Source organism: Haliaeetus albicilla, chromosome 18 (assembly GCF_947461875.1).
Source record: "Haliaeetus albicilla chromosome 18, bHalAlb1.1, whole genome shotgun sequence".
Taxonomy (NCBI): Eukaryota; Metazoa; Chordata; class Aves; order Accipitriformes; family Accipitridae; genus Haliaeetus; species Haliaeetus albicilla.
Genome location: NC_091500.1, coordinates 4802858 through 4826881, shown reverse-complemented (window position 1 = coordinate 4826881; position 24024 = coordinate 4802858). Strand labels below are relative to the sequence as shown.

The following is a 24024-nucleotide window of genomic DNA, read 5'->3' as shown; positions in this document are numbered from 1 at the left end:
CTGGCTCAGCTTAGCAGTAATGGAAACATTAGCAAAAAAAGTAAATTTTTCCTTTTTTTTTCCCCTCCAGAAAGGCGCTGTCCGTTGTACAAAAGGCATCGGGGGGCTCTGGGTGAGACACAGGCTCAAACCCGAAAGTTGCCAGGTGCTTGCCAATATGTATTTTATTTCCCAATTGATCAAACCCTGCATAGAGGCTGTACTGCACCACCCTTCTCTCCATCCATCATTCATGGAGCAATTTCCTAGAGGTTGGGGGAGCAGCACCCTTTAGGTTGCTGGAGGTAGCCAGAGATTCCAAATTCCCTTTCATTTTGCTGTTCTGTGCATGTCAGAGAGACTGTGGTTATCCTGTACTCCTTCGTGGCATGATGGTTTCTCTCTCCCCTCTTCCCCTTTTCTTTCTCCAGTTCCGGTTCCTCCAAAATCTGTTACTTCTTTGATGATGAATAAAGATGGCTTCCTGGGTGGAATTTCAGTCAATACCGGAGAGGTGTTTTGCTCTGTACCTGGCCGCTTGTCTTTGCTTAGTTCAACTTCAAAGTATAAAGTAACTGTGGGAGAAGTTCAAAGACGCCTTTCTCCTCCAGAGTGTCTGAATGCATCCCTCCTAGGAGGAGTACTTAGAAGGTAAGAGGCTGGGGCGAGTGTGTGAACATGCCCATGTGTGGGCATCCATGCATGCACCAGTAATACTTGGTCAACTGTAAAGATGATTGCAAATATTCAGGGTAAGGTGGAAATATGCTGTATTCGGGCATTGAGGTGAACATGTGGAGACCAGAGAAAGATTTGGCCTTGTACGTTTTCTATCAAAGCATCCCAAAATGAAGGAACCGAGACAAGAAGTTTTTTCACTCTTGTACCTGCACACACGTTCTATCTTTTCTCCTTCTCCTCACGCTTCTCTCTAAGCAAAAGGACGAAATAAAATGCCGTGATGGGCGTGTTGCAGTTAGGTGCTGCAGGATGAACCTGATGTATTTCAGGACCTGATGTATCTCTAGGGATTTCCTAGATAAATCCATGAGGTTTCCTCTATATGGCGATAACGATAAGGCAATTAACATGGTGTGACACAAGACATTGTCGAAATGGCAGGGGATTAATAGGCAACCTGTAAGGTAGGTAAGTACCCGACTAAAGAAAAGCCATCAACAGATAGCTTTGAAAGTCAGAAGCTTAGCGCTTCATCTAGAGAAGGTTGCTAGAGGAATTGCTCACAGTTGGTCTTGAGGCCTTTGTCATTTAACTTGTGTGCAAATCACCCACTACTGTTCTGGTGGATTTTGCTGAGGACCTCAAAATAGCCGGCATTATTGGTACTGAGGAAAAGGAGGAGCGAGGGATAACCTGGAGGCCTGGTTGCCACTCCAGCACATCAAGTGGGAGATTGTGCATTTAGGCACAAGCAACAAGAATTTAAGCTCCGAGGTCGTCAGCTGGAAAGACTAACAGGAGAAAGGGCTTTATCTTCTTGACAGTGACTGAAGGACTGTGAATTGTCCGTATGACTTGTCTGGAAGAAAGGTGAGCTAGGGCTCTATCTCTGGTCAGAACAGGGAAGAAATCATGACATGGTATAAGGTACCAGTTCACTCAAGCCAATGGAGAGCTGAGAGGGGATAAGGCTTCATTTTCTACACGTGAGGTATACGTCGGACTGGAAAATAAAGCACAACTTCGAGACAGAAACAAATGCGATTAATTTGGTCCTGAAAAAAATTCAGATCACGTTTAAAAGTTGCTAATCTTAGAGGAGGAAATATCTTGCCAACATCCGTAGCAGCAATTGGGCAACAGTGACTCTAAGGTTTTTTAAAATTGTTTGCTCTGTTGTTTGTTGTTGTTTTTTTGGTTTTGTGGGTTTGTTTTTTTTCCCTGCAAAAAAAATCTGTGATGACGTCAGGGGCTCCAGCTCCGTGTCTGGAGAGGAGGGGGAAAGTCCTGCTACATGCAGTCAGTCACCCAAATATACACGTGAGAATTAAGGTCTCCTAAAATAGATGCTGTTCCACGTGAATGTCTGTAATCAATGTTTAGCTGTGATCCTTGCCAGTGAGAGCAGCAGAGATTTTTACTTACAGATGCTAACCTGCCTGCTCACTCCGTACAGCTACAAATGGAGCAGGGAGAACATCTGAGAGATGCACTGTAGAAAATATAATTATCAAGGTAAAGAAACATCATTACGGAACTTCAGTGGATTTCTGGAGGTGGCCCAAGCCGTAACCATTGGCTGCTGCTGACTTCAGTTCCTATCTTGAATCTAAATTTTAGACAAGCTTTTGGTTCAGAGCAGATGAAATACAGAAAGCTGCTCGCTTGCAATTCTGCCATCTAGCCCTATTTACTTTGATATAAAATAGTGGGAAGCCAGTCTGGCTTGTCTGTCGTTTCTGGTCTCCTTTCACTAAGCGTGACTGCTAATTCTTAAACAAATTTTAAGTAAGAACGAAGAGAGAGATTCGGGACAGGCTCTGATCTTAGGTGCCAAAACTCTCCCTGATTACGCAGGTGGCAAGAATTCATCCCTGGGGCTTTACATATGTATAGGCGTCCGAACAATAGCTCTGTATTTCCCACCTATAGCTCCATCATCCTTTTATTGTCCTTATCAGTAACCTCCGACAGATATTCAAATCTTCCTTCAGGCAATCGGTTCCCTCTGTATAACGCACCCTGCCTTCAGGTGAGCTCTTCCTCTCAGCATCGCCTTCCCGCCCAAGAACACACTCACGAAATGATTTAATAAATATTTTCCTCCTTTTCTATCTATCCACAGGCACACATTCTCCCTTCGAGCCTTTCAGATTTCACACCTTCCCCCCCCCTCCCCCCCTCCTTCTTCTTCCCTTTCTGGCCCTTTTCTGGAATAAACGAGGATTTAATTCTCCTCTACCCTTCTGCCCATCTCCTCACTCCATCCTAATAGGAGTTAGTGTCATAGAGTAGGAACCCATTTGCTCTCTGGATCAGAACACTGTCCATTAATTATTGCTGTCTGGCTTTATTGGATTTCCCCGGATAAAATAGGGAGAAAAGTGGGTTCATCCCCACTCCTACCCCTGGGAGAAATTAAGGAAACCTCAGCAAACCCGAGCAGAAACCAACACACCCGAAGTCCTTAACGTCGAATGAAAACCCTCCCAGGCTCCACTGACTGCACAGACTAAACGTTTCTTCCAGGAACACTGCGGGGTTAATCACGATGTTAATTTCTTTGCAATTCTAGAGCCAAATCGAAAAACGGGGGGAGATCTTTGCGAGAAAGGCTAGAAAAAATCGGTTTGAATTTACCAGCCGGCAGGCGTAAGGCCGCAAATGTCACTTTACTCACCTCCCTGGTGGAAGGTAAGCCGAGGGTTGCAGCTCCCTTCACACCCCTGCCTGCTCTGAACTCCTGTCTGACATTTTACGAACCATAAAAAAACCCCAAACCCCCACCATCTTTCGGGATCAGGTGGGAAAAACCTTGCAGAGGTGAAATTCAGGGCGGGTTAGCATGAACAGCGGCACGGTTAGGGATCCCATCCCCAAAAATGAAGTCGCTGGCTGGAAGGTCAGTGATTCTTCTTGGTGGTAAGAATGAGGTTGTGTGTGTGTGTGTGTATGTGTGTGTGTGTGTACATGTGTGTGTGATTCTGCAGGGCAATCCCATTCCTCATTGCTATTAATTTCCAGCCTGTGCTCTCCTACTCCACGTCTCCTCCATCCTCTCGCTAATTTGCTCCTCCCGAGCTTGTTTATGGCCACTACAGGACGCTCAACGAGGAAAAATAATACCTTTTTTTTTTTTTTTAAAGAAATCAGAGCAATTGAAGAGTCACAGAGCGCGGTTTACCTTAAGGTGGCTAGAACTGAACAAAGGCACAAGCTATTCCTGAGGAAGGAGAGAGGGAAGGGCAGACTGAAGTTTTACCTCATTTCAAGTCAACTAATGTCATTTTGGTGTTCGGCGTGTTTCTTTGATTGATCGTTACTGTACTGAAAAGTAAAATTTAGAGCCACTAATATGTTTAGGATATGTGCGTGTTTACACTAAGAGAAGTTGGATCTTCTCCAAAAAACATAACCGGAATAGTATGGATGCAATTATGAATTATATGTATCTGCCTTACACATACACACCGAGAGGCGTATAAATAATCCACTTATCTCTTCTGCATATAAGCGTGCATAAACATTTGTACTAGATATTAACTTTTCAACTCTTTTGATTGAGTTATGTGAGCGATAAGACCTTACCGCATGCAGAGCTGAAGGCAGGCTCCCAAAACGATGGGGGCTGATAGAAAGAAAGTTGCTCCTCCTGGTACCCGCATATAGGTTATGCCCAGTGCGCAAGGCTCCGCGTAGGTTACGGATATAGGGTCGCGCTATAGGGGACGTGAAGCATTTGGGGGGGTCACAACTGCCCTTTAACACCGGGGTTAGTGCAGCTTGGGTGGGTGAAAAGCGGTGTACCCCACTCACAGCAAAATCAACCGTTCCCCAAAGCTGGTTTGAGGTTCAGAAGCCGGTGCGGTTGCAGAGCGATGCTAAAATCTGTGTCAAGTGTGTAGTAAGGTGAACGTTACCCTCCTCTCCCCTGATTTCTTTACAAATCAACAGTTTACCTTGAGAGAACTCCTTCCTTTTAAAAAGAAGCTCTACCTGCTGGAGATTCATCTGCTTTTCTGCCACCAGCAGAAAAGCTCCGGCCAGAATTACCAGAGCCGTGCCCCGGGGGGGGGGACCCTGCCCGGCACAGGGTGACGGCGGCGGGGGGGGGCACACCCCCCCCAGGGTCCTCAGGGTGTCCTCGCTTTCATTAAGCGGTTTGGTGATTAGCGAGAAGCCTTGGAAAGCAGAAGATGACGTTGGAAAGCAACTCCTGATCGTTAAAAATAATGTGGTCCTGGAGTTATTAGATATATCTGTTCTGCGTGTTGGAAATCTTCCCCCTGGTCCCTCAGGCGGTGCTTTAAAGGGTTTAATGCTTTATTCTATAGGGGCTGAGCTATAATCTGGTAGAATCCCCCTAGAGTCTGAGGGTTTTTTTCTCCCTCCTCTTTTCCTCCTTTCTGCAGCTACTGTCTTCTTCTTGTGGCATGAAGTACATCAGTAGGAGTTGGATGACACGAACCTCTGGAGGCAAGAAACCTGAAACCAGACAGGCAGGAAAAGTGACAATTAGAGTTAGAATAATTATTATTTTTCACAGAAAAGGTTGCCATTGGTTGCTACCTTTCCACCGGGCGGAGAGGAGTTCCTGTTGCATGATGGTCAGCTAAGAATGCAGATTAATAATTTCCATCGGATGAAATGCAGTTATCTCCATCATTTTACAGATGTGGTAATAACTGTGATCGTGATGGAAGTGCTCTGTGTGTGTGTATAAACAAGCGCGTATATGATGTCCCACAAAGAATTGACATTAATATTAAGACTATGTCCACATCTGTAAAATTTTGGACAAGGATCGGGTGTATTGAAACAGGAGTGGTTTCTCTGCTCTTAAGAGAAGTTTGAGTCCTTTTGTCTTACGGGATTGAACTAGTAATTTCCCCTTCCTTTTTTTCTGGCCCAGTTAATTCGAAAATATATATGTGTGTGTGTGTACGCATGTGTGTATGTATGTATATGTGTGCGTGCTTTTCCCACAGTTCTGCACAACCAGCTGCAGGGGTAGGTACCATCACAAGCGCCTTGTAGCAAAGACAAATCTCATCAGCTGAAAAATCGGTCCCATCAACTTACTTCTGCCCCCCAAAACAAGGCTTGTGGAGGGAAACCATATACCTGGAGCCTGTCCCTAAGGTACAAGGGATGTTATAAGGTTTCTAAACCCGGCCTGAAAGAGCTGGTCTCTCGCAGAGGGGGGGCAGCAGCCTCGGGAGGTGGGAGCCAGCCCGGGGCCGGCGGTACCCGGGGGTGTTAATGTCCCCTCTCCTCCCCTCCAGGTGAGGCCGTTCATTTAGCTCGGGATTTTGGGTACATCTGCGAAACGGAGTTCCCAGCCAAAGCTGTTTCTGAGTACCTGAACAGACAGCACACGGACCCCAGCGACCTCCACTCCAGGAAAAACATGCTGCTTGCTACAAAGTGAGTGCCAAGTTGACCCCCCCCCCAGCCTCCCTTCTATCCTTCCCCTCCTGAAACCCTTCCTCTGAGCTCGTTTTGAAAGCAGGCGGAGTTGCCAGACCCCAAATTCTAGTGGTCCCGCGGGGAGGAAGGATGCTCGAGTCGCCCTATGGCCAAGGCAGACCCTATAGCTTCTGCATCCTTCTGCAGGGGGGGTTCTGCCAACACCCTCTGTCCCTATAGAGGATGTAGGCGACTGTCCCCTAGCTACTGTACATCGTCTCCAAGCCCCCCCCAGTTAAAAAATCTTTATGAAAAGCGACCAAAAATCCGTGTTTTGCTTCAACAGCACGTCTGTCTGTCCCTCCTGCTGCTCACACACACCTGTTTGTCTGCTACCAAATTGCAATGTCTTTTCCATAATGTTATTAAAAAAAAAAAGAAAGAAAAAAGAAAAAAACCCCACCACTATGTACTGCTAATGCTCCTTGGTTTGGTCCCCCCAGCCCATCTCTCTCCCTTGGGATTTTCTGGGTGGATTTGCTGTATGTGATGATTTACACTTGGCTGTGCCTCCCAGGCTACTAACTGGGTGCTTCATAGGTTGCTCAGGTCCTCGGCAGTGGGTGCTGTGTGTCTGCACACGTCTCCATCTATCCGGCAAAAAAAGGAAAAAAAAAAAAGAAAAAAAAAAGGAAAAAAAAAAAAGAAAAAAATTACCAGCCCAAACAGCTCTCATTTATTTCATGCTCTGGGATGTGGCTTGCCTCCGATGACAGTGTAATTTAAAGAAATATATGGAGGGTTGAAAAATCATTTGCTCAAATTTGTCCAGATGTTTTTTAGACGTGATTGGAATTTGATTGCCCTTTTCCGCAGGGTCAGAAGATATTAATGTCCCAGAACTTTAATTGCTCGCAGACCCTGCTTTGCTCTTTGAAGATGTAAAATGTTGGACTCATTACTGTTTGTTCTCCAAATTCAAAGTTTCCTCTCTTGCACTTTCTTAATGGATAATACACATAGAAGTAGACCTTTATCTTTCCCCACCCTCTGAAACCTTTAACCCACCGGGAATTTCACAGAATTTCAGAGGATGAGAGCTGAATGCCTTTTTTAAGGATTTCTTTTTTTCTTTCTTTTTTTATTTTTTTTCTTTTTCTTTCTTTTTATTTTTTTTAATTCTGGCCTTTTTTTCTCCAGTCCCTGGGTAGGCATCTGTCTCAAAGAAATTATTCCTTTGGGAACCCCACCAACCCCCAGGGTTTCTACATTGCCTGGGCACCTGTTGACTTGAAGGCCTTGTGGACCAGAGCAATGCAAAAAAAAAGTGTGCGTGGGGGAATTCCTTAGAAAAATCAAATCTGATTTTTCAAAGGTGCGGGCAAAAAAACAAGAGCCAGATGTCAACTCTGATGTGTTAATTGGGGTGCCACCCCCCAAAATAAAGTAGGAAGTGTTCACTTTGCTCCTCATGTGATGAAGAAACCTGCATGGAGTTTGAAATTCCTGATCTTTCTTGACAAGGTGGCCCAACCTGAGCAGTCTCAGAGGAGGCTCCATTTTGGCCCTTCCCTGTGCCACCCAGTAGCAATCAGTGCGTGGTTGTGCTTTCCCCCAGGAACAGCACTGGTGAGAGCTGCTTTGAGCCAAGGTCAGGCCTCTGGGAAGATGGGTGGTTGACAAAGCCATGGCACATCTCCGTTTCAGCCCGGTTATTTCTAGAGCCACCAAGCAGGGTTGGGTTTTCACAGGGCTTCGGAATCACAGAATCATTTAGGTTAGAAAAGACCTTTAAGATCATTGAGTCCAATTGTAAACCTCACACTGCCAAGTCCACCACTAAACCATGGCCCTGAGCACCATCTAAATGTCTTTTAAATACCCCCAGGGATGGTGACTCCACCACTTCCCTGGGCAGCCTTTTCCAACACTCAACAACCCTTTCAGTGAAGAAATTTTTCCTAATACCCAATCTAACCCTCCCCAGAAGCATCCTTGTGGCTGCAGGAGAGATTTCTATCTCCAGACCTGGTGTTATCCTGCAACTGCAAAAACTTCTCTCCTGAAGAACATCATCCTGAGCAGGGAGCTGCCGGCTCGCCATGGCCGGTCCCCAAGCACTGCTGGGGGAAAGGAAGGTGGCAAAAATGTCCCATCCTGGGGCCTGGGATCACCTTTGTCCTGAACCTGTCCCTTCCTTCAACCTTGGTTGTCTCGGAGAAGTGTGGGATGAGGCTAACCACTGCTTTTCTCTCTCTCTTCCTCTCTTTGGCTTTCTCTCTTCCATGCAGGCAACTTTGTAAAGAATTTACAGATCTCTTGGCCCAGGACAGGACACCCATTGGAAACAGCCGGCCCACCCCTATTTTGGAACCGGGCATTCAGAGCTGCTTGACTCACTTCAGCCTCATCACTCACGGCTTTGGGGCCCCCGCTATCTGCGCTGCCCTCACGGCCCTTCAAAACTACCTGACTGAAGCTCTCAAAGGCATGGACAAGATGTTCTTGAACAACAACACTGCTAACAGGCACACATCTGGCGAAGGACCAGGTAGTAAAACTGGAGACAAGGAAGAGAAACACAGAAAATGAGAGAGAGAGAGAGGAAAAAAAAATAAAAAGAAAGAAAGGAAGGAAAAGAAAAAAGTTAAATAAATAAAAGGAGAAAAGAAAGAGAGAGAGATAATCTTTTAAAACAAAACCGTCTTAATTTTAGCTTTAAAAATATTGGATTGGGCTTTGGAAGAATTCTATTAGGTAGGACAAAATAATAATAATAAAATAATAATAATAATAAAAGAAAGACAATAATTTAAGATCAGAGGAGCACAATGGCGCAAGACCAGTGGTTCAGAGTCTCTTGCCAGGAACATGTGAAGACAACCACCAGGATTTTTTTCCCACTTCTGTTCTTTCACATTTTTTAAATAATGATTTGGGGGGGAGGGGAATATAATAATAATTAATAATAATAATAAAAGAAAGAAATGAATAACTTATTGGAAGAAATCGGAGAAACATTTTTGGTGTCAGTGCTTTGATTTCTTGAGCTGCACGGTCTGTCTTGCTATTATTTTTGGTTTATTCTTTTTCTTTTCTTTTTTTTTTTTTTTGAACGACGTCCTGTCTCCACCCTAGCTCAAACGATCTTCCAGAGCGTTCCTTTCTGAGCAGCCCCATCACTTCATTCCCCCCAACTCTTCCCATCTCATCTCACCTCACCACCCTGGTTCTGTCTAGACTAGGAAAGGAGGGGAGGCGAGCGCGCAGACGTCTCACAAAGTCACCAACGCCAGCCCGTTCGAGCTGCGTTCATGGCAACGTCTTAACATTAGATGCCATGAGATGGGAAGTTTCGAGTCGTGGTAGCTCAGTTGAATTAGCTAACTCTGTTTTTTAAGAACTTTTTTTGTTTTTCCTGGTCTAGACAGACTCTCTGTTTAGATTACCAGCGTTTACAGGTGTGTATGGGCGCGTGTGTGCCTATGTGTGTGCATATGCGTATGCACACACATAACCTGATAGGGGTGCGTGTGTATCCTATGTATGTTTGTATATATATATGGATATATATGGATATGTCCATATATATATATATAATATGTGTGTATAGCCACACATATTCATGCATGCAAACATACCTTTGTAATTTAGTACTTGCCTTTGATGGTAAAATGCCTTGTCTATAATGGGTTGCAAAATTTGAAAGTAAGGTCTGGTAAAATGTCAGCTGATTTCTTAATTTTCTGAGATCTCCTCTTTTTCTCTAGGGAGTTTTATATTCCTAACTATGCCAATGTTTCAGTCCTTAATTTCCTTGAGTAGTGTGTGTGAGTGATACCTTCCCCATTTTTAAAGAACTGTTAACAACAACAAAAAATGAGTGATATGAGTATGTAATTCTTTCTCAGGAGTATGCACTATTTTATTTTCTTCTGTTTCCTAAAGCTTTGCCCGCTTGGCTTATGAGCTTCTTCAAAGAGGACTAGAGATCCCTACACAATATATCAGGTACAGAGAAAAAAAATCCACAATTCTGATATTCTGATACTTTTCTTTTTTTTTTTTTTTGCTTTTTCAAATCAAAGCCAGTTGTTTCCGAATTCTGTAGGTGCACTTCTTTAAAGAAGCTCAAAGGGAATAATTTGAACGAGATAAAAAATATAAGTTGAAATCGAGGTGTAATATTGCAAAGAAAATAAGAGCTGTGTTGAATGTTACCGCACTTGCTTGGCGCCAGGGTTTTGTACCCAGGGAGGAAAGGGTTGCCATGTGAGCTGGCTCCTCGTGATGGGAGTGGGGAGGGCTTGCCAGGGAATATCCTGATCTCTGAGCTCAGTCTAAGGAAATCTGTTTCTCTTAGAAAGCTTTTAAAAAAAAAAATGTCTTGTGACTCTTGCTTTAGAACAAGTCAGTGTGGTAGGGGGAAAAAACTTCTTAACTCCAATGTTTTTCTCGGTGGTTTTGGTGTATGACAGGATGTCTTATGCATATGATTTGGGGGGGGTGGAGGGCAAGTCTGGTTTTTTTCCCTTTTTTTTGTTTTTAACATACATTTCTTTGTCTTCTGTGGTAAAAACAATGCTGAAGTGTAAGGATATGAATTTCTGTTTGGATTCTGCCGTATTGGGTAATTGCATGTGTTTCTCAGTGGGGTAGGGTTCGTGCACTAACACATCTTTTTGCTTATGTCAGAACAGTTACTGGGTGTGGGTAAATCTCCTGGAGTCGCTGGCAAAACTCCAGTGGGGTCAGGCCTCCCCCCAGGATCCCTGTTAAAGCTGCAGGACTCAATCCCACCAACCCAAGCAGGCACACCTGAACTCAAAACAAGGGAGAGAGAGAGAAACAAAAGAGAAGCCTTAGCCTTGTTTTAGTTTCTAGATACTTTGCAAAGTTGGATGGTGGGGGAGAAAGAATTCAGCAATACTCTCAACATCCCCCAACAACATTTTCTTAAAACAAAAAAAAAAGCAAATGAGCCTCTTGATTGTCACCCTTAGTGTCCTTAGCTATCTGAGAAATGGCTACAGCTGAGGGCCTGCTCTGCTTTTCAAATCTTTGTGCAGCAAGCGAAGGTCTCGGCTTTTGTTCCCTACCCGTGAGTTGGACGTATGTGGCAATAGAAACCGAGGAATCATGCAGCCCCGAGGAGCACTGACCCCTCTGGAGCTGCTCCTCATTCACGTCCCTTTGGTTCTTGTGGGACAGAGCGCTGTGAGGAATCTCACGTGAGAAAAGGGGGAAACTGAGGCAGACAGCCTTCTCTGTGGGAGGAGTTGGAGGTAGCCTTCGACCCTGGCAGTGGGTTTGGTAATTGGCACGCCCCTGCGGATGTCACCAGAGAAGGCGTGGATCCCTGGGTGATGTAGATCTCACGGATTCCCCACCGGTAGGTTGGGGACCGCCAGATTGAAAAGCAGCCCCCAGGCAGCCCCTGGTCCTCCAAAGCCCACCCCTTGCCAACCACCCCCTAATTTCAGCAGGCCCCCGAGGAAGGACAATCCAAGCTCCAGCGCAGGGCATGCCCCAGCAGCGATGCGCGGGAAAGGGAAGGGGTACGCGTGTGTGTATCTGGGGAGGAATGAATGGCACCACCCGAAAGCACATCTCCCTCCTCCGCCTGACGAGAATATTCTGTTTATTGAAGCAAAGCACAAAGTGTTGAACGTTGCTTTGCCTGCCCTCTGCAAAAAGCCTTTGTGAGGAGCCCGTGGGCCCAGCCCTCCGGTGTCACCTGGCCCAATGGGGGTCCTGGGTGGGGGCACACCCCAAGTTAGGTCTCAGCCTTTCACCTCCCCAGCTGCACATGCAGGGACATGGGGACCTGCTCCCTGTCAGCCCGGAGCTTCCAGCTGAAGGCTTTGGGGGGCTGTTGGGGATGGTCCTTCCTCGTCTTTGGGGGGATGTTGGGGATGCTCCTTTTAATTGCAGAAGACAGTATCCCACCACCACTGTAAGTTAATGAGGAGAGGGAGCCACTTGCAACTTCTTGGGGACAGACCTGTGCACTCACGCATGTGTGAGGGCCTGATCCTGCTGCTGCTCAAATCTCCCCTAGGCACAGGTTTGGTCACCTGGACCAGCACCTAAACCTTGAGAAGGTTGAGGGAAGAGTTTCAGTTGACCTCTGGCAACTTTGGTTCTGCCTCTCGTGCCTTCTACCTGGAAGAGACGGGCTGCAAATGCCAGGCTGTGCTTCGCTCAGGCGAAATAAAGCCAAAAGTAAAATTCCCATTGATGTCAGTGGGATGCCCCCCATTTGCTCCTCAAAGTACGGAGATAAAATCCATAAGGTTTCCAATTTAAATGCAAACAGGGAGAAAACACAGCATAGGAGTATATCTATCTCTGTTCTTCTCCCTAGCCTGGTGCTGGTCCCAGAGGGAAATACCCGTTGCTCAGTGGCTTCTATCAGCGCTGAGGACTGAGGTTCCCCAAAAACTAAACTCAGCCTCCCGCCCGAAGGCACTGTCCTGCTCCCCTGCACTTTCCCAGCCTGACTACTTGTGTTGGCGGGGCACCTCAGACGTTTATCTGATAATTGAGTTATTAAAAGATTTGGTTTCCTCGGGATCATAAATCAATAAACAGGAGGATTAACACGGCAGCTTTGCTTTTTAACTCAAGGGAAAAGTTTGAGGAGAGACCGTGAAAAGTTTGTTTTGAAAGCAAACAGGTGGGTTGCTGTAAATTTTATTTCATTCTTAGTCTCGCTTTTTTTTTTTTTTTTTAAATAACAATTCTCTATTTTCCGTTGGAAAGATCTTTGTTTTTGTACGCTCCCTGACTTTTTTTTTTTTCCCCTGGTTGTTATTCACACAAGGTGTGAAGGAAACAAGAAGCCAATTTTATGGGAATCCTTTTACAACCCGGTGATTTCTTTAAAATCGGGTCGTGTCTTGTCCCACCTAATAGAAATTCTCTGTGAGAAGCTGTTTCAAGTCCCTTTGCATCCCAGACCAACCTCCCTCCAAATCCCCAAATTTGCATTTGGGGCTGGGAGGGAGGGGGGGAGGATGGTTTTAAGACCTTTAGCTGTGCCCAAAGGGCTTATTCCCTTCCCGTGCTCATCTCTTTCTGACTGGTTTATCACGCAGACCTGTTCGGCTCTGTTTTAATACGTTTCTCGGAGAATTTGGTGCTCGTTTCAGCTGCCGTAAGCATTGCCAGATCGATCCGGCCAAACTCCCCCTCCCCTCCGGCTTCCCTGTGTGAGAGAGACCGTAGGCTTTTTACAAATAGTATATTTTCTTATACAAAGGGAAAAAGTAAAAGAAAATATCCCCAAACACACTGGCAAACGCCTGAACATTTCGAGAGAGACGAAACATTGTGTGCCAGCGAGAAATAAAGGAAAAAAAAACCCAAACCCAAACAAATGTAAAGCTCTGAAAAACCGAATGAGAAACTGGAAAGATGAAAGAAAAAAACCAATTCTCCTTTTATGCCCCAAACTATCCCTTTCACCTCCTCTTCTTGAAAAATCTGACCATGCAGTGAGAAATATCAGTTTATCGACTCTTCCTGAGAAGAAATGCGGAGAGGCATTCAGTATTGAGTTTGTATATATTTATTTATGCTTAATTTAACGGGAATGTGTAAATATGGCGAGCAAGTAGTTTTTGGGTTATTTATCTGTGAATCTATACCTCTGTGAATGGGTGGGGGAATTTAAAAACAAAAAGTAAAAAAAAAAAACAAACAAAAAAGAAAAAAACAAAACCAACAAAAAAAAAATCCCGCTTGAATAGATAGTATCCTATCTGAATCTTTTCTGTTCTTTATAGACAAGCTGTTATGGTAATGGGTAGAAATTGGTTTCTTGTCCAGTGATGACCTGATTTACATAAATAATAAGAATAAGAATAAAAAAAAAAGAGATTGTTGTGTTTTGTTGTATTTTCCTCTTCAGTTTTTTTGAATGTTGGTGCTGCTTCGATTCTGCAGACGGATTTACTTATAACGCCAAGAAGTCTTTATTTTCCCAATCTAGGCTTTGGGGAAATTCAGGACATGTCTCTACATTAAAAAAAAAAAAAAAGACAATAAATATTGCTTCTCAGAAATGTTGGTATTTTATTTCTGTCTGACTCAAAAGTGTCCATATTTTTACCACTCTTACCTCTTCATTCTAAGCAGACCTATAATAAACCTCATGTCATGTTAACGTGAGCTTTCGTTTCATTTTGCTTTTACCAGATGAATTAGGAGTAAATATTCTTTTTCTTTTCAAAGTATTAGCCATTAAAAGAAAATGTTATGTAAGCCTTCAATATTAGGAAACTTTTTTTTTTTCTCCACTGCTATGTTACTGTTTACTGTACTTTTCACTTAGGTATACGTGGATGTGAGTGTGTATATATATAGATATATATACTCTTATATACAGATCGGGAGTGCTGTTCGTATTCACAATGCGGGATTATTTTCTACCTTTAGGTCTACAGTTGCAGCGCCAGTAATTAGCAAAAGGAAATATTCAGACTAAACCAACTTCTTCCTCCGTCCCCCCTCCATCCCCACCCTTTCCACCCCTCCGTTCCCAAATCGGCTTTATTTAGGTTTGTAATCGACATTCCTGAAGAAGAGCCGAGGGGAGATCCGGATCCCCAGGGCTAACCCGGAGCCACTCCGGAGTGACTCGGGGTTTACCCTGCGGTTGGGTGAAGGAAGAGGGGGGGTAGATTAGGGCCTCAGGATTTTTTTTATTTTTTCAATGTTATTATAGAAAGCATCTTTTTTTTTTTTTTTTTCTCCTGTAAATCAGAAGCTGAGAAGGACTGTCAGTGTAACCCTCCACACAGTCACCCTGAAAACAAACACGCACGTGTGCTCAAACAGGGAAGCCTGAGGGTGAAAACCGGTTTAAAGCATCGCTTTTGCTGCCGTGAACTATTTTAGTTAAATACCCGCTCTGAAGACTTGTCTGGGTTGGGTTTTATCTGTTGGTTTTTAAAGAGAGTGGTAGTTTAAGAGGGCAGACGGAGCCGTAACAGGCGGTGGATCGGTTTTTGCAACTTAATATTTCTCTCGGAGGGAGGTGGGGGAATAGCAAAAAAAGAAATCCATCCCCACCTCCATCTCCCAAACTACCTCCCTTCTCCCTCTCCTTCCAGCTTGGACTACAGGACCCGACTCAGCTGATCGTCCAAGGTGTCCAAAATAAATCATCATCATCATCATCATAATAACAATAATAATAAAAAAACCAACAACAACAACAAAAAAACCATTGCAAACGACGACCCCAAAGTCTGTTTTATGGGGAAGCGTTCGAGGCTCGGCTACCTCGGCTTCAGTCAGGCTTGGACTCAGCCGTGACCTACTTTCTCTCCGTGGTGTGATGGCAAAAACGCCCGGAGCAAGTTTGGGGGGCCCGGGGTGGAGAGAACGGGTGGGTGGGGGGGTGGGGGGGGGACGGGGACGGCAGCAGCGCCCGGGGTCCAAGCAGGGGGAAAACGGGGGTGGGACGGCTGAACGGAGCTGCAAGCAAAAGAGAAAAGGGAATCCCCCCCCACCTTGCTTTTTATCGAGGCTTTGAGGAGCGGGGACCCCCCAAAATCTCCCTCCCCAGCCCCATGGACCCAGCTGAAGGATGCCCGCGGGCTGGGAGTGCTGGGAAGACCAGCGACACTGGCCCCGCTTTCCAAAAACCAGGCTGCATGCCATGCTTTTTCAGTTCGGGTTTGTTTTCTTTTGTTTTAATCGCACCGATGATATTATTTTTAGTCGAGCATATGTTTTGCATGAAACCTTTCAAAACAGCTCTCGCAGTTCCCAGTGGAGTCTGGGAGGGTTGTTTGGGGGACGAGGGGGGGGGATCAGGAAGTTTCTCTGGTGTCCAAGAACTGTGCAACAGTTATGTAAAAAGGGGATATTTAAAAAAAAAAAAAAAGCACCAGGGAAAGCTCTTTTATAACTCAGCAGAAGCACCCGCTTGTGGAAACCCCGGGCTCCCTTTAAAACGGGACCCGACGAGACGGGGAAGGGCTCACCCCGACTTTCCCCAAGCTCCCGGCGACGGTGTCGAGGTTGCAAATTCGAAGCACATACACGGATATATTTATAATAAGGTACAGTGGGCTGCTCCGGGAGGTTGCCGGTGTGCCCTGCCTCCCCCGGGGCCGGGTTCTCCTCCCGCTCCCCACCCCCCGGCTTGCAGCCAGCGGTGCTTGGGGTGACCGGTCTGGAAACGTAATGTCAGGAAAAAAAAAAGAAATATTCCTGCTGCTTTCCTCTGCTTTACTGCATTTTCCCGAAGGTCTTCCACAAGCCAAGATCAGATTTTCTTTCTCCCTCTTTCTTTCTTTCCTTCTTTCTATCTCCTGGTCTGTCTTCTCTTCTAGCTTCTCCCCCAGCTAAGGTTAAAAATAAATGAATAGCAGCAGTAACCTAGCTCATCAAAACTTCCCCTCCCCACCGGTCTGATGTTATAATCTGCTTTCCCAGTCATGACCAGCGGGGACCTTCTCTCCTGCCTTGCCCCATTCTCTTTTTTAAACTCTAGGTAGTTCTAGTTTCCATTATAAAACTTCACCTTGATTTATGTAGTCATAAACATCATTTTTGTCTTTCATCCCTTTGGGGTGAACTCCTTTCTTTTCTTTCTTCCTTTTGCTTTCCCCCCCCCCTTTTCCCTCCCCACCTGCATGGTATGGCCCACATTTATACGAGACCTCATAAATAACATCTGGTGTCCCTATGATGGAACTAGTCAAATGTCTTAAATAATCCCCAGTACCAACATATTCACTGAATTCCTTTGTTTTCTCTGTCTCTCTCGTAAACAGGCATCCACACATATTTTTTCCCCGTAGCTGGACGTGTGTCTGTGTGTGTGCACAGCTGCACCAGGACCTTGTGTTACACGTCGTGGCACAACTGTGTGTAGCTCCACTTCGTCATGCGGAGTCGGTCCCATTCGTCCACCGCTCCTGGCTTTTATCAGTTACAGGGGGAAAAAAAAAAAAAAAAATCAGCTCCTCGTTTTTGCCTTCGGAATTAAATTCTTGCAATAGACTCCAGCCGGTGCAAAGGACCGGTTCTCCCCCCCCGCCCCCAGCACATCCCACGGACCCCGGGGTCCCACAGCTGGGCCCTGGGCCTGATCCGGCACCCCGGGACAGCGGAGGAAGGGCTGCCCTGATTTCCCTTCCAGCAAGTCATCCCTCTGCCTGCGAACGCTTTCCTTGGGGGGGGGGGGGAAGAAGAAAATCTCTGGGGATTTACGAGTTAAGAGTGTCTTTATATTCTCTCCTTAATATGAAGACGAAAAACCCCAGAATCTCACGCAATTACGAAATCACCGCAATTACTTTGGAGTTTCCTCCAAACAACACTGAAATAAAAGTGCGTGTGTTTGCCTGTGCATTTCTCACCTGAATATTCAGAGACCATAAGCCTTTTAACCCTCCCTTGCCCCGGACCTGGGGCAGATGAAAAAATCCCCACAACCAGAAAAAAAAAAAAAACCAAAACTAAAAAAAACCAACGAAAAAGGGTTTAACACTTGGCAAGGTGTTTTTAAAGCGAAGGCAAGCACTATCCTGAGTTCTACCCGGTGCAGTGTGACCTCCCCGGTTCCCCAGCGTGGGGAGGTGCTGTGCCGGTGATTATTAGTGCTATTAAATAAACAGTGGCGTGCTCGGAATAGCCGTCATCTTCTGACAACATGCGAGGACGATGCTCTCCTCAGGTCGAGAGGAAGATTTCCTTTAAAGCAGAAACGCTTTACAAAGCGCTGAGCTTTCCAAAGAGCATTGGGTACAATTGCAATTAGATCCGTAGTTTTTACTCGCTTCAAACGCCCAGGTGAATGAAATGCGTGTGGACATTTCTTTTCCTTGTAAAAAAATCCATCAGGGTATCAGGGGGGATATTTTGCTTTCTGAAACCAAGGCTAACAATAGTTTATCTCGCTCTTGGTGCGCAGAGCATCACCTGACAGTCTTCGCTCCTGCCAAAATCCCAGGGACTTAGCGGAAAGCTGCCTGCAGCTCTTCCCAAAAATTGTGAGCACCGACGGGGACGAGAGTAAGCCCCGGTCTCCCCTATACTCTGCTTTATTTCAGGGCAGAGAGTGGGTCCTGTTTTGGTTGGGAATAAGGGAGCCTGTTTCCAACTCTGTAGAGAAAACCACAGTACAGTAACTGGTAACAATGGGAAAGGGTGGTGGTGGAAGGACTGCAAAAGGGGATAGAAAGCGTTTTGGGGTAAAAGGTTTTCACGGAATTAGGCTGGATTTTAAAAATCTATTCAAAATCGGAATAACGCGAGCAGGAAGGAACGAGGTGGAAGATTTTAAAACGAAAAGTTCTGGATGTTACCGTGAACATTTTGGGGGTGAATGTGGGAGATGGTTTTGTCTGACGAGTAAAGGAATCAGCGGCTTTAAACCTGCCCCAGAGACCCCCCAGTTCACCCGCCCCTCACCCCTACGCTCAGACAACACCGGCCAGGCAGAGGAGTGAAGAAGACCGAGAAAGTGAAGGACACTATGGCTAAAACCCCTCCGGTCTTGCTTTCCTGGGACTTTGCCATTGCAGCCGGAGCCTGGAGGTTTTTCCCTCTTTCCCTGCGCCCGGCAGCTGCGGGGGGAGGACGGGGGCGATGGCCGAGGCGGAGCAGGGACCTCCTTCTTCCTTACGCTTCAAAGGTTTCTTTAAACTTTAACTTAGGAGTGACATGAGCGAAGGTAACTCACCCCCGACCTGTAAACTCGCATTTTGGAAACAGCGGGGTTTTTTTCCTCCCCTACCCCGTCCCTTTTTTTTTTTTCCCCTTTTTCCCCTCGCTCCCCTCCTTGCTCTGGCTTGGGAAGTTGGGGTTTGTTTGGAAAGTTTGGAAAGAATAATCACAAAAAAAAACCCCAACCCAAAACAAAGGGGGTGAGGTGGTTACAGAGAGTTTCCCTTCTGGAGAAAAAGTGATAATTATAGCGGTTTTCTCACCAATGTGGAGCAGTACCCCCACCCCAAAACCACACCCTGGGCTGGGGGGTTGTGCATTTCTGGAGGATGGGTGTGAAAAGTCCAGGAGAGTTTTTCCCCCTCCTCTAGCTGTAGAAATGGTGCGTGTGTGTTCGTGCACATCTATGTACTTGTGTTACTGACCTGCGGGAAATATTTTACAGCTACTTATCTCTCCCGGTGCAGAAAATGAAGGCTACAGGGTTGTTTTCTCCTTGCTGCATTGCTTTTGCCATCTCTCTGTTTCTCTGTGGTTGCCCCATCCCGTGCAGGCAGCCTTTCCCAGGCTCTTTTATTTGCCAAAACCACCTGACACACGACTCAGGGAGACTTTTTCTGCAGCCTGGGCTACAAGCCCTGCCAGGAGGGATGCCCCCCAACTCAGAAACACGCTCGGACAAGGCTAGTGCAAGGCGAGAATTGATAGGGAGGAGGGGGGGGGGAGTTGGGTTATCCCCAGTGATAGCCAGGCTCAAGGTAATCCCCTGCTAAAGTTGGGAGGGGAAAGAAGAAGAGCTGGGAGGGAGTTCATCCTTCCCCCAAGCCCCTCCAGCTCTTCAACCTTCTCACTCTCCTAGTGGGGTCTGCCCGGCCCCAAAGCAGCCCCCTCTCCCCTCGGTGTGGGGTGATAAGGAGATTTCCCTCTTCGCTTTTGCTTCCCCAACCTCCCCCCCTTCCCCTCGCCCCCTTTTCCCAACATCCTGTCAAGCAATAGGCTGTAAAATAGTTATCCAGCCCAGCACACAGGCAAGTGCCGTTTGAGAGTAATTTCTGCCCCGAGCGTTTGGCCGGGGGCAAAGCAAGCGTGCTCTCTAACTGATCAACCTGGATATTTCATTATTCATTAATTTACTGTTTAACCAAATCCCACTCATTATCAGAGGCAACGCTTGGCAGAGCCCAGCGAACAGTAGCAGTTGGTGTCAGGCGTGGAGAATTGGCCCATTTGATCCTGGGCTGTTTTATTATTCAACACCACTGACTGAGAAAAAGGCCCATGAATAATAAAGAGCCAAAGCGTGTTTGAACTGAGAAGCATGACACAGCCTTACAAAACAGCAGTTAGGAAATTAAAGGCGAGGTGGCCCAGGCTTTGCATTTTTTATTCTCACTGTGGGCACAGGCATTGGGATCCCACATTTTTGTTGCTCCTGTGTTTATTGTTGTCATTATTACTATTTTCCCACAAGCCACTTGAGAGGTGTAAACCCAAAATCTTAACTGGGATCTTTTTATTGCAAAGTTTCCCTCTGCTCTATGCTGATTATCATTTTAGTTTTAATAAAGACACAGATTGTGCCACTCGATTTTTCTCCTTTCCTTTACTCCATAGGAAATAAGCCCACTATGAACATCAGATCTGGATCATTTTGAGTGGAAATCCCCAAAAACACTCACAAGAGAAGGTTAACTGAGCACTGGGATGCCAATGGTGCCGCGGGAACTCTGCTGTGACCCTGAAGGACCCTCAGGGCTGGGGCTAGTCCATCAGGATCAAGTCTCCAGAAAACTACTACTCTGAAGGCATTTTTCATGTTTTGACACCACCTTCATCTCTAAGCACTGACCGATTACCAGCTGAAAAAAAGAATACACCTCCTAGGCAGTGATACCATTTAAAATTTTGTTCATGTTAGTAGCAAATGATCTAATAGTAATCCTTATTGTCATCATGCTTTTCACTCTTCTGAACTCAGGTCTTTGGTTTTTGGCCCTAACCCTTCCCTTACGTACAGCAGAAACTCACAGGTGTTATCTCAGTTACATCAGGATCAATTTGCATTTTCCAAAATGCTTCCACTTTTGCAGGATACTTAAGACTGTCCTATGGAGTGGTGACATTTAGCCTGTCTTTTAAAAAAAGGTTTTGCTCTCGAAGATGGTTAAAATATGGGGTCCTGAAAAAGAATGACGAGCAAGCAGTCAACGGCAGCTTTCAAAAATGTTGACCAAAAGGTCTCTGACTTATAAAAGTAATCCAAGAACAGCAGAGCAAGATAACTTATCTGCAGCCACAATAATCACACGAGTGAACCTGGAGTATTCACAGCAGCCTAGCCCTAATCTCATCTTCTTCAAATGGGAGAGTTTTGCAAGACTTTTGGTCAAAATATTCTTTCTGTGTTGCCCTTTTGATCTTTGTTGATTATGACAACTGCTGTGGTGAAATACCTTCCGATTTCCTTACGTTCATTATAATTTCCATCAGAAATAACATCTTTAATGTCATCGGGCTGCAGCAAAGCTCTGGCTTTTAATCTTTCCGTGAGCAAATGGCAGGATGCATTTTGCCTTTCTTACATTTCTAACCCCCTTCTGTCGCCTTTGCCGAGAATTATGGTAGGAGCAGTCACGGTATTTTAGTCCTCCCTGCACGCAACGCTGGGCACAACACCCGGTGGTAGGCACAGAGTGGGGGTGCCATCTCCAGAACACTGAGACTGGTCCCCCCCTTTGTCATTTGTATCTGTTCAGACTCAGACACTGCTTAAGATGCTTGGATGATGAAAAGAGATTGTTTCTCCTGTTTGTGTCCCTTCCTATCTTCTCTCCCATCTTCTCTTCTGCCTACCCGAGATACACAGAAGTGGGATTTCTGATGGGTGGTAGCCGTGCAGGGAATGACAATTATAAGCCCAAGTGCAGGTTATCTGCACCTATTAGTTCTGGTCAGGATCAACAAAGACCTCCTAAATGATTTAAAGTTACTTGAGTTGGATCAATTGTTTATTTAATAAAAAAGTGGCCAATTCAACCCCACAGCACATGTCTTGTTTTATTTGTGGCCTGGCTCCCTGCAAAGGCATCTTTGAACAGACCATGTGTATCCTATTGTGGCAGCAGGCACTTATCCATAGACTTTGTCTCATCCTGCAGGGTTTTTTTTAGGTTTGGGTGGTTTTGGTTTTTGTTATTTTAATTTTATTTTTTTTTTTCCTTTCTCTTTCCCCCCACCACCTGCCACTACTTCTAGAAGAACTGGTGTGAATTTCATTGGGATGTTTATGTCTTGATTAAAAAAACCCAAGTCCAAGTCTCTGTCAGGAATATGCGACTGGAAATTTGGCTTCTTAGTCAGAGCTTTGCCTTATCTTTCTAAATCAAAACCTGCTTTAGAAATTACTTCAGATTATCAGAGCTTCCTCTTAAGTCTGGTTCAGACTGACTGCGGGTTTCAAATACTGGAAAAATAAGAAGATGTCTGTGCATGTGGGTGCACATGGGTTGGTACAGATGACGCTTGCTCTGTTTATGCCTTTAAAGGGTCTATACACAATCTTTTTTCCATCCTCTTTTCTTTCTGATCTTTTATTAATATTCATGACTACAGTTAGTGTTCCTGGACTTGAATGTATCCAGTGAAAACAGTCCCACAGCAGCCCAGTTTTCTTGTTAACATTTCTGTGGGCTTCACACACCTCTGAGGTGGGTCTTATCATCAAGAAGACCTGATGGGTCTAAGGGTGAGGTCCATGGTCACTGAAACAACCTTTTTGCTGCCTTCGGGAGAAGAAGGATTTCACCTGTGCATCACCATCACCGAGCTGCAAAAGATGGCCATGTGGTCATGCAGAAGAGACTATACATGCAGATCGTCTCAGACGACTGCAGACTGCTTGGACAGCGAGTTGCTGCAGTGGTTGCAGTTGGCCATGTGTTAGGGAACATCAGTAATTTGCTTTCATAACATTTCCATAGATGCAACAGGGGATTGAGTAGGTGACCTTCATATTCCTCCATAAGAAACTCCATTACTTTCTCCAGCTGAAAGACAGACACAGCCCTAATCTCTTTAGGCTAGGAACTGTCTTTTGTTTCAAGTGCCCAGCATTTTGTGAAATGACACCTTGATTTTAGTACCTGCTAGGTACTAAAATAAAACCAACCAGAGCGTACGTTCTTCAGGAGGTATAAAATAAGGATTCAAGGTGATTTTCTGGGAAGGCAACATTCCATAGGAACAGCACGTCTTTCTGTTCCTTGGTAAGACGTGGGTGCTTTTTGTGTCACTGAAAGAAAAACTAAAAAAACACTCTACTGTCAGGATGAAAGAAGAAATCTGGTGTTTCCATGCGTGCATGAATGTGACGAGCAGACGTGCGTCCCAGTGAAGGCTGTTGAGCATAAGTGGATGCGAATGCCAGCGACGGATTATACCGTAGGTGCAGAATTGCAGGTTTAATCACATGTGATTATAATTGAGTGTGGGGGGAGGTGGGCAGCACTGGTGGTGTAACTGGATGGGGAGTGTGAGGGTGTGATTGTAATTAAGTGTGGGTGTAGCACTCTGAGCATAACTGAATGTGAGTGCCAGGAGTTGGGTATATAACCCAATGTGAAAGTGTCTGAGTGAGTACATGTTAGTGGAGAGAAGGGGGCATGATTGAAGCTGAAGGTGAGTGTGGCTGAGTGTGTACAAGATGGAGCTGGGCTGTGATGGGAGGACTCTCAGAAAGCACGGTGGCCGTAGTCGGACCCAAGAGATGGGCTGAGAGGCCGTGTTTCTGGAGGGAGAGGTGTGAGAGGTGAGCGTGGGGGGTGTAATCGAAATGCAGTCTGGGTTTTCTAAATTGTGGCGTTAGCTGGGACAGCCCTTCCGCTGGTGTGCTCAAAGTCACAAGCGATCTCATTGACTTTCCTGTAGCTGAACATGCATGAATAAGTGCTCAGTACCAGGAACAAGGACTACAAAATTAGTGGATGTAATTAACGAACCCAATAGTGAGCGGTGCTGGGCTAGTCTACAAAACACTGACTACTTGCTCAAATAAAATACTATACATATTTCTTGCTGTGTTCCTGTTCCCAGTGTATTAATTATTTTTACGTATAGTTTAGCCTGTAAGTTTACTGCAGGAAAGTTTGTACAAACAAGGAATTTCCAATGACTGTTAGAGGATATTTGTGGCCGAGGTATTTTCAAATACTTTTCTCATATGTAACACGTGTTTCTAAGAACTAAATTAATCCAATCAAGGCAAAG

The 24024-nt window shown here is 45.5% G+C and overlaps 1 protein-coding gene across 3 annotated transcripts in view; it reads left to right on the top strand.

The window, feature by feature from the left end:
* TFAP2B (transcription factor AP-2 beta) overlaps positions 1-15304 on the top strand; it is a 34237-nt gene extending 18933 nt beyond the window's left edge. The window contains exons 5-10 of one of the 3 annotated variants that reach the window (XM_069805586.1): positions 411-630; positions 3236-3354; positions 5946-6087; positions 8361-8620; positions 10018-10080; positions 15189-15304. In XM_069805586.1, coding sequence (XP_069661687.1) covers positions 411-630; positions 3236-3354; positions 5946-6087; positions 8361-8620; positions 10018-10058 — 782 coding nt within the window. In that variant the 3' untranslated portion in view covers positions 10059-10080; positions 15189-15304. Of the gene's footprint in view, positions 1-410; positions 631-3235; positions 3355-5945; positions 6088-8360; positions 14139-15188 lie in introns of those variants that run through there. The other 2 variants (XM_069805587.1, XM_069805588.1) reach the window with 2 other exon arrangements.
* Positions 15305-24024: the final 8720 nt, after the last annotated feature.